Source organism: Zingiber officinale, chromosome 11A (genome assembly GCF_018446385.1).
Source record: "Zingiber officinale cultivar Zhangliang chromosome 11A, Zo_v1.1, whole genome shotgun sequence".
NCBI classification, from domain to species: Eukaryota; Viridiplantae; Streptophyta; class Magnoliopsida; order Zingiberales; family Zingiberaceae; genus Zingiber; species Zingiber officinale.
In genome coordinates, this window is record NC_056006.1 from 9,595,746 (window position 1) to 9,606,147 (window position 10,402).

The following is a 10,402-nucleotide window of genomic DNA, read 5'->3' on the forward strand; positions in this document are numbered from 1 at the left end:
TGATCTTTAAAAGTCATGTCGGGCAACAAAGAATGTGCTAACTCGTCACTTAAAACACCTGAACTTGATCAGTTTAAAACTACTTTAATGCATCTCCTTCCTTTTACTAGAAAGGAATCAGATTGTAAAGAACAGCGAAAGCTTTTAAGTGCGGTACGATAAGAAACCAACCAACTCGGCACAACCTGCATCAGCTTAGCATCCAAGCTTACCTTTGTTTCAGGCAGTCGAACAGACAGGTTGTCGTAATATGAGATCATCGGGAAAAAAAACTGAAATCATTCTGGAGTATTATTACAACCAAAGCACATCTCCAGCAATCCATGCAGTGTTAAAAGTAAACATAACCAGGTTAAATTTGAAAAACTTCAAACCTAAAGTTCAGCACCACTTTAGAATTCAAACTTGCTACCCGAAGTTTAGCAAAACTCGGTGCGGGAAAAGTTGAGTGGCTACCATTTGCTTCACGATTCAGGTGATTTAACGATGAAGTTTTGCCGGCTAATTGGGTTCATGACGACGGGCGGTCCGGCGGTACGAGGCCAGGCCTGGAACTTTTTATCAGTTGCCTCCCACCATTCCTTGTCGGCGACTGTTTTTGGAGTCGTACCTGGTTTGGAACAAATGCAGCAGTTACCTCACTGACAAATTGGAAGTAGTGCTGGCTCCAGTACTGTGTAAATTAACTGACCTCCAAATATCTTTTTGTCAGAAATTAAGGTATGGCATACGTATGAAATAGTTACAGATCCCGCGATAGCTCCTATAATTTTTGCTGCCGACATGCTTGAACTACAGCGAAAGTGGAACTATAATTAGTAACAACACCTAAAACATGGATAACAACACCTAAAACGTGTATAACATTAAGAATCTTTCTGAATAAATGGATAATATAGGCAATAAGTGTAATTAAGAAATCCCCAGAGGTATAATATTCTTCAAAGAAAAAATGTATGGAATAGCTTATCTTACCAGGGTCAACAATATTATTTTGGGGTACCTTGTCAAACATGACTATTTTTTCTTTCATCGATTCATGTCTCATTTGTTTAAGTAATAAACATACTTTTTTATACTGCAACACCTGTCAGGTCTACAACTTTACTCAATAATGAACTATATAAATTTTTTTCCCTCTATTGGGCAACATGAAAGATTATATCATTACTAATATTGAGCACTATCCTTTTCATGAAGATCTTTGGTTCATTGGCATTGACAAGATTATCACAGGAATTTTTGTGTTGGCATATATTTATATAGACATGGGGGAAGAGTTCGATGGTCGACCCACAATGTTGTAGTGGTACCGCTCTTGTGACTACTCACCCAGTTCAACAGGCTAGGACTATAGAAATTAACCTCAAATGGACTTTTAAAAAAATATATATTAGATCATTTTTTTTTTTCAATCTATGAAGAGAGAAACATTTTAATAGTCAATAATATTTTAATAGCCTTAATAGTGTGATTCAATATAAACTAACTCATTTGCCTTGAATTTTCCTATGTGGGATTATTTCACCTTTCCATTGGAGCCAATTTTGGAAACCTCTTAAATTTTCCATTGTGAGACTATTCCACTTTTAACTTTTTCAATTTATTTCTCATTTAACTCTCTTATTAAGTCACTTTTTGATCTGATTAACCATCCAACACCTAATTTATTAAATTTATAAAGACTATTTGACTATATGATATGTTCAGCAATAACTTGCCAAAGGATATGTTTAGTAATAGAAGTTCAAGGTCTTCTCTGACTCAGTTGATGGGCTCTAGAACATCAATTACGATAGACACTTAATTACAGAATATAGAGATGTAAAAAGGAAAATCTTACAATATTTCATCAAATGTAAATCCACAGTAGAACATTGCACAAGTTGATATGCGAAAACCATCCTAATTGTCAAATTGTGCAATCACGGGCTTTAAGAACCCTAAATGCCCAATTGTCCAGTAAAAGAGGAAGAAAGTGTTGACAAAAGAACCCTACCCTCTTAATTGTAAAATTGAGTCCTTATGGGCTTTAAGAACCCTAAATGTCTTACAGGTTTTTTTACTGGATAATTGGGCATTTAGGGTTCTTAAAGCCCGTAAGGACTCAATTTTATAATTAGGATGGTAGGGTTCTTTTGTCAACACTTTCTTCCTTTTTTACTGGAGGATTAGGCATTTAGAGTTCTTAAAGCCCATGACTGCTCAATTTGACGATTAAGATGGTTCTCATATCAACTTGTGTTGTTCTCTATATTATGTAATTTTTAAAGTGTCGACCGTAAATTGATGTTCTAGAGTGCATCAACTGAGTCAGAGAAGACCTTGAACTTCTATTACTAAACATATCCTTCGGCAAGTTATTGTTGAACATATCATATAGTCAAATAGTCTTTATAAACTTAATAAATTAGGTGTTGGATGGTTAAAACAAATTGAAAAAGTTAAAAGTGGAATAGTCTCACAATGTAAAATTTAAGAGGTTTCTAAAATTGGCTCCAATGGAAAGGTGAAATAATACCACATAGGAAAATTCAAGGCAAATGAGTTGGTTTATATTGAATCATACTATTAAGGCTATTAAAATATTATGATTAGTATTGACTATTAAAATGTTTCTCTCTTCATAGATTGAAAAAAAAAATTATCTAATGTTTTTTTTTGAAAAGAAAAAATTCATTTGAGGTTAATTTCTATAGTTCTAGCCTGTTGAACTGGGTGAGCAGTTAAGTGATCCTTGCTCTTGTTCTCTATTTTGATACTTGTTGTTGGCGCCTCGATTGTTTGATCTAGGATTTGGATTCCATTAGCTTCCCGATCTGTTATTATTGGTACAGAATTCATTTCTAACGCTTTATTCCTTTTTTTACTGGACAATTGGACATTTAGGGTTCTTAAAGCCCATAGGGACTCAATTTAATGGCACCCAAATCATAGATCAAACAGTATCAAAATAGGAGGGAAAAAAAAACTAAGACAAAATACCCTATCAGCCTAATTGTAAAATTGAGTCCCTATGGATTTTAAGAACCCTAAATGCCAAATTGTCAGTAAAAAAAAAAGAAAGAAATCATTAGAAATGAATCCTGTACCGACACAACAGATCGGGAAGCTAATCGAAGTGCCAAAAACAAGTATCAAAATAGAAAAATAAATACTGAGACAAAATCGGATCGCGAGGTTTACCTCTCTGCTGCGCCTTCGAGATCGCTCCTCTATGCGGTGCCGAAACGTCCACGAAGGGATAAGAATGGGAATAAATAAGAAGTCACAACAGATCGGGAAACTAATGGAACACTAACCCTAGATCGAACAGTCAAAGTGCCAAAAACAAGCATCAAAATAGAAGGAAAAAAAAAATACTGAGACAAAATCGGATCGCGAGGTTTACCTCTCTACTGCGCCTTCGAGATTGCTCCCTGATGCGGTGCCGAAACTTCCACGAAGGATAAGAATAAATAAGAAGGGGAATAAATAGGAAGGGTTTGGGCTGCGAATCTAGAAGCTTCAACGAGAAGTAGCCCAATTAATTTTCAAATTAGAATTAATTTAGATCCATTGCAAATTTTAGTATGCATTTTTTTTGTTTGTTTAATAAATACAAAATGAATTTTCAAGATTGATATGAATCTGAATGAATTTAGAGGAAGGAGATTTTGATTATTAATTAAAAATTTATTTAGATTCCATAATTGTGAAAATAAATAAATAAATAGCATACAAGGGATTTAGCAAAATTTTAAGTAGTTAATTTAATTAGAATGGAATGTAAGGGACAGAAAATTGGCTATTTAATATTTGTTATAATAAATAAATCAATTAAAATAAAAGAACTATAAATAAAATAAAAATACTATAGGTTAATATTGGTTGATTTGGCTTTCAATAACATCAATTACAGACAGGACAAAGTGCCCCGTATAATTAGTTGGTACTGGTAAATAAAAACATAAAAGTTCAGTTAAACTAAATAAATCGATGGAATTGATTAAATTTAAAATTTAATTTAATTATTTTAACATTTCATTTTTAAAAAGTTATTTTTTTATTAATTTGATTCTATTTAGACTTTTAAATTTTTTATTCGATTAAGCTAAATAAATTAAAATAAAATAAAAACTGAATCAGTAAATCTTCACTCATTCAATTATTGTTAAAAAAACAATTTCATTTTCAATTAAATCTATCATTATTTAAAAAATTGATTAATTTAATTTTTATCAAATTAATTGATATTTTATGAGTTTGATTTATTTAATTTTTATTAAAAAAATTTGATCAATTCAGTCAGGAAGATAATGTAATATAAATTCTAGATAATCTAAACAGTATATGAAAGTGTAAAAATAAGTATTAAAATAGAAAAAAAAATATTGAGACAAAGCATATCATGAGTTTACTCTCATACTTTTTCGAGATCACTCCCCAGTCGATGTGGTGCCGAAACGTCCACCACGGAGAGATAAGAAAGAAGAGCTTGACTATAAATTTGTGATAAAAAGTGATTATACTCGTCTCCAAAGTTCCATCAGCCTGCTCCATGATAAATATAGAGAAGATAAATTATGATGACTGAAAAGACAAGTGACAGATAGGATGAGCTTGGATTACAAATCCGTTAGAGCAAAAGGGGTGATATCGCCTAACTGAATCAATTTAGAATCGATGATCCACGATAAGCTACAAATAAGTAAATTATGAGAGCATTTTGTCCGACTTCAGGTAAAGAAATGATAAACCTAACTAGATCTGAGTAAAAATGATAAACTCAAATAGTCCTAGGTGATCAATCCAACCTAAAAAAAAAATTTCCACCAATCATTGGGAAAAATCGAGAAGCACTTGCGATAGGCGGTCCAAAAACTTAATATTCTTTAATTGTACATCCCATTTGGAGAAAAAAATGATAAATTCATCTAGCCCTAAGTGATTGACTCGGTCCCATGAAATTTTTCCACCGACCACCAGTTCAAAAGTCTAACATCCTTTGATTACATGCCCCTGAGTCCTAAGTGATTGGCTCAGTCCCATGAAATTTTTCCACCAACCGCCACTTCAAAAGTCTAACATCCTTTAATTACATGTGCCATTTAGAGGATAAATTCAAATATCTAAGGATCGAACCACGAATATCAAAGTGACAAATTAAATATCCTACCGTTATACTATAGCTCCGAAAGCATCTGACTACGAATTAAGAGGCTTCAACAAGGAGCCTAATTAATTTATAAAAGAGTATTAATTTAGATGGATTGATAAATATAAAATTAACTACAAATTTTAGTACGAATTTATTTTGTGTATTTAATAAATACAAAATGAATTTTCAAAATTGATATGAAATCTGAATATATTTAAAAGCAATAGATTTTGGTTAATAATTAAAAATTTATTTAGATTCAATAATTGTGAGAAAAAAATAACAATGAATTTAGTAAAATTTAAAAATAACAAACTAAATAATTATGATAACTCATATATATATATATATATATATATATATATATATATTTTGGATAAGTAAATACAACGTTTGATAAATATAGATTTGTGTCCCTCCATGAATTATCTAGCTATCTAATTACAGATGGGATCTTGGTCCATCAATTCCATAATATAATTATGATCGGATCGTAGTCATAATTCAATCATAATTAGTTATGATTCCTCTTAGATTTATCTTCTCACATATGCTATAATTTGAGTTAGGATGTGCAGCCGGAGGCCGTCTCTTGTTCGGAGTGGAGTCTGGTAGCCCGGCTATCTCTCTATCATCAACAACCTTCGACAGCCCATCTTAACTCAAAATGAATCCAATAAAAAATTATAATTAATTATGACTGAATTATAATTATAATTCGACCGTAATTATATTATAAACCCTCCTCTCATCTCAAAAGTGGACCTGGATCCTCTCTTATCTACTTATCCCTCGTAAAATATTCAAGCTCTCTGTATAAGATATATCAAAATTGATGTTACAAAATGTCTAACTTTAATCCAGATTCAAGCTCTTGGAAATTTATTTTCAGTCTCTCATACAGCTAATATATTTTATAAATAATCAAGTAATATTTATATTTTCTTCCTACTGTAGTGAAAAAAAAATATATGTGAATTAGAGATACAATTGAATCAAGTCACTCGTAAATGATGGCTCGATCAAAACTCAACTCAGCTTAAAGTTAACTGAACTCAAATTGAGTTAATTAGAAATCAAATCAAACTTAAGTCTAATCATTACTATCTCGATGGCTCGTCCAACCAAATGAGCCAATAATAATAATATATTAATTTATTTATTAAAATAATAAAATAATAAAAAAAAAATTCAATCTTACTCGTAATTAAACATCAAACTCAAATTTAACTCTACGTGCTCGAGCGAATTCAAGTTGAGCCAATATAAATTGAGTTGAGCCTAGGCCTCGTTTACAGCCTAAAATGAATAATATTAATAAAAATAAGTGGCAAAATATTTTTTTTTAATCTTACCATTGAAAATATTAATATTTAAAGATCATAGTTGATTTAATTGGAATTTCCAGAGATAGAAAATTGGCTATTTAATATTTGTTATAATAAATAAATCAATTTAAATAAAAATACTATAAATAAAATAAAAAAAATACATATTGATTGATTATATTTTCAATAATATCAATTACATAATGGACAAACAATAAATGTTCTAAAGATTTATCTTTCAAGTAATCTAACAAAATCTTACATAAGATTTTGCATAAAACATCATCAAGAAATAAAATGGATTATGATTAATTCTTTTAACATGTAAAAAAAAAAAGGAAAATAAAATCACAACTTATAGCATCACATGAATCCATGACTTGTGAATCAGTCTACATTTCCTACAATCCAAAAAGACATTTATGAGGGAAAAGAGAGAAGAAAATATACAGTCATCTTCGAATGAGTCGATCTTAAGATTCTTAAGGTAGCTGAGGAGTCGAGATGGATCAAGTTAAATGTCGCCCTGGGACTTGTAACTCCTTCAAAGCTGTGACTAACCAGTCGAGTCCTTCGTAGAGACCATCCCCGGCGAGGGCACAGGTTCCCTGGATGTGCCATGTTCGGTTCCGCAGATCGTAAAGACCCAACCCTTCGGATACCTCCATTGGCGTCATTGCACCTTTCTGAATGAGATAAGACAGTTATAAGCATTGTGAATCTATCAAGATAGATGGTTTGTTTCTCAAATACGCGAATAACTTGAAAATCTTAAAGCCACAATTGTATAGTCATGATTCAACATACATAATAATAAAAGCCATACGAAATGAAAAATACCACTTGTTAGGAGCTCGCCAATCTACATAATATGAAGCATTTGGTATTTGAACATTCTAACGCATAGAAAATAACCTCCTAAAGGGGCAGAATAACGCATATTTTTGCGATGTGGAATGTGGTCTCTTGTTTAAAATACATAGTACAACTGTGTAGACTGCTTTCTAGAACATTAGATGATGGATAAAGAAATTACAGAAGAATAACTTAAGAAAAGTAAATTTTGGCACAGACACGAGGTTGATCCAAAGAGCAACCGACATACAAGGGAAGAATTGGCCAGAGAATTTCAACAATTATCGTGAGATTTGCATGAAGCATTTACAAAATAGTACAGTTGAGACTTGAAAACAAACTGTCAGGATAACCTTAATATCTATGAGGTATGTTTTTACTAAACAGGTAGAATTCACCTCTCTGTTCCCCTTTAAAAAATAGATAAACAGCAAAAGATAACCAAACTAAAAGCTTATGCTTGCAATATAAATAATCTATTAAATTAAGAATGGCATCATGAAAATTAGGATACAAACATACCAAGTCCTGCTTATTGGCAAATACTAATATGACACTGTTCAACATGAATGGATCGCGGATAATAGTCTGAAAGAAGTATTATGAAGCAATTATTAGAATTTTGAGAAGAAAAAGAGCCAAATTACAACTACATTCTAAATAATCATACTCTATACCTGAAATTCTTCTCTAGCTTTTCCGATCCTTTCCCTATCCAACGAATCCACAACATAGATCTAAAAGCAATGCATCAAAAAAATAACATTGAAAATAATTAGTGATTAGTCTAATGTGGAGCGAGTCTGTGACAATGTAAGCTAAAATTATGTTAACCAATAAATAAATGAAACTAAAGGGAACATAGTTATAATTCCTTGAAATTGGAGAGAACCTTGATGTCCTGTAAGATTGATTATTAGTACCCAGGACATCAATCACTAATAGCCAAGCTACTTCCAAGGGCAAGATTGCATATCAAGAACCTTCTCTCTTGCACCGAATGTGGGAATCTAATCTACTGCAGTTTTACTGTTGTAATAATTTACGATCACATGTATCTTTCTCAAAGATATTGATGGTCATGGTATAAGCAGAGCCACATAGGAGGCCTTGAATGCCCTAATTTCTATTGTGTTTCATTCATCATATCATTTTTTTCTACAGTTCATAAATTTCCAACATACAAGTTTGATCCCAACAGAAGTACAGCTGAGAGTACCAGCAACTTAACAACTGACTGAAGGATCTCTAAATAGTAAGCAACAAAATATGGGCAATCATAGGATGGTTAGTCATCCAGAAATCATTGATAAAAACAAGTAAAAATTAAACCAATTTCAACACCGAACCATAATAGACAAAAACACATTCAATATTATGTTGCCGTAAAAAAATTTCAAATTGAAAAGAAGCAATATTTAGGGCTTAAAATGACCACGTTGCTTAAGTAATGACATATTACCAGTGCATCAGTGTTGCTAAAGTAATGCCTCCATAAAGGCCTTAATTTTTCTTGTCCACCAACATCCCAGACTGTAAATACCACATTTTTATACTGGACCTTCTCCACATTGAAGCCTAAAGAATAGATAAAAGGCATTATATTGCCAATAATGCACTAGATGTTGGATATTCTCTCAAACTTTATGTTCTAAATAACAAAACAATAATCATATCAGATATCATCAGTATGCATTGAATAAAAAAATACTCAGACTCGAATATCAATTAATTAATTAAATGAAAAGAGGCCTAGGCATAATATTTTTATATCAAGAGCCGAAGACGTAGCAAAGATACAAGTTGCAAACTTATTTACTTTAGTTACCAGTATAATTTTGATATCAACCTAACAAAAGTTATACAACAAAATGAAAGTGGCAAGATATAAAATTCATGTAGCTGGCCCCAAAATAGTTGAGACTAAATGCTAGATGTTGTGGTGAAATGTCATGTTACTCTGAAGATTCAATAGAGATCATCAAGTATCTAAAATGTTCAAACCAAAATATAAAGCCAAAAGTTAAAAAATAAAAATAAGACCAAAAGGAAAGGAAAAAAAAAATAGAATCAACTTATGAAAATAATAACAAACATGAGTTAGTGGTCATTTGAATAGAAATATGTGAACTTTCACTAGTATACTTTGCAGGTACCAGCTGGTCTTGATATTTGTACGTATGCAAATGCGAGTGTCTTAAACTAAAAAATCAATTTGTTCACCTCCAACGCATTCTAGATTATTAATTATTAATATTTTCATTAAAAATTTGATTACAAAATAAAGAGATTTTAGTTATGTTGGTTCACCTTCCTATAATCACAACATGAATTATTGAAGGAATTGGATAATCAAAGCCATTTAATAATTCAAAGCCTTCATTAATTTGAGATAAGAGCAAGTTAACATTCGATATTTATCTTTCATAATATTCATCGGATAGCATGGTTGAAAGGAAATTTTGATTAAAGAAAAATAACTCGCTTCTCTCTGTTTTGTGTTTTCCATAATTTTGTAATTTATTTCTTTGGGAAAAAGGACAGTTGATAAGTGAATCTTCTTTCAAAATAGAGTAAATTAAAGAAGCACAAATTAGAATGTATTTTAGAAGCATTACTGCGGACCAGGCATGCGGGTCTTGCTTTTGGCTTGTGTTTTCTAGTAGGGAAGGAAGAAACAAGGGAAATAAAGAGGGCAGGGTGAAAATTTATAGCAGAAACATTAAAAAAAAAATATTTCCATACTTTGTATTACTTTGGAGGGAAGGCATGAAGTAGACTTCTTACGATTTCCTTGGACAGAAGGAAATAGAAAGGGAAACTTAAACTTCAAAATATTACTGACAGTGCATGCGAATATTGCTTCCTGGGCCAAATGGAGCAATAACATTTTTTGTTCAAATTGGGAAAAGGTTCCCAAATCCTTTCCTCCCACCCATCATTTTCATCAAAGGAAACAGCAATATATGGTGGCTGGGAGATCATTCTGGTTTATACCATGTTACTTCCTTATGTGTTTGCTTCCTTCATAGGAAATACAAACTTAGATTTGTGGCATAGCATAGCAATACGTAACTGA

The 10,402-nt window shown here is 31.6% G+C and overlaps 2 protein-coding genes across 4 annotated transcripts; both read right to left on the minus strand.

Moving 5' to 3' along the window:
* Window positions 1-240: 240 nt before the first annotated feature.
* On the minus strand, window positions 241-3,541 carry LOC122032730. 3 transcript variants are annotated; one of them, XM_042592045.1, is made up of 4 exons: window positions 3,392-3,532; window positions 3,187-3,303; window positions 692-792; window positions 241-610 (listed from the first exon to the last, which is right to left on the minus strand). In XM_042592045.1, the coding sequence occupies exons 3-4, from the start codon at window positions 783-785 to the stop codon at window positions 465-467; spliced, it is 240 nt and encodes a 79-aa protein (XP_042447979.1). In that variant the 5' UTR covers window positions 786-792; window positions 3,187-3,303; window positions 3,392-3,532; the 3' UTR covers window positions 241-464. The 3 variants fall into 3 exon arrangements, with proteins under 3 accessions (XP_042447979.1, XP_042447981.1, XP_042447980.1); XM_042592047.1 differs by having other exon boundaries at window positions 3,187-3,215; window positions 3,392-3,529; XM_042592046.1 differs by lacking the exon at window positions 3,187-3,303 and having other exon boundaries at window positions 3,392-3,541.
* A 3,209-nt stretch (window positions 3,542-6,750) lies between these two features.
* On the minus strand, window positions 6,751-8,938 carry LOC122032905 (ADP-ribosylation factor-like). The gene is made up of 4 exons (XM_042592220.1): window positions 8,786-8,938; window positions 8,001-8,060; window positions 7,846-7,911; window positions 6,751-7,154 (listed from the first exon to the last, which is right to left on the minus strand). The coding sequence occupies exons 1-4, from the start codon at window positions 8,921-8,923 to the stop codon at window positions 6,978-6,980; spliced, it is 441 nt and encodes a 146-aa protein (XP_042448154.1). The 5' UTR covers window positions 8,924-8,938; the 3' UTR covers window positions 6,751-6,977.
* Between the last annotated feature and the right edge of the window lie 1,464 nt (window positions 8,939-10,402).

Coding starts and splice junctions, on each gene's coding strand:
- LOC122032730 (XM_042592046.1), bottom strand. CDS start 785: ATGTCGGCAGCAAAAATTATAGGAGCTATCGCGGGATCTGTAACTATT. Junction 611..691: donor TGACAAAAAGATATTTGGAG/GTCAGTTAATTT, acceptor GTTCCAAACCAG/GTACGACTCCAAAAACAGTC.
- LOC122032905 (XM_042592220.1), bottom strand. CDS start 8,923: ATGCCTTTTATCTATTCTTTAGGCTTCAATGTGGAGAAGGTCCAGTAT. Junction 8,061..8,785: donor TTAGCAACACTGATGCACTG/GTAATATGTCAT, acceptor CATTGCTTTTAG/ATCTATGTTGTGGATTCGTT. Junction 7,912..8,000: donor AAGCTAGAGAAGAATTTCAG/GTATAGAGTATG, acceptor TACTTCTTTCAG/ACTATTATCCGCGATCCATT.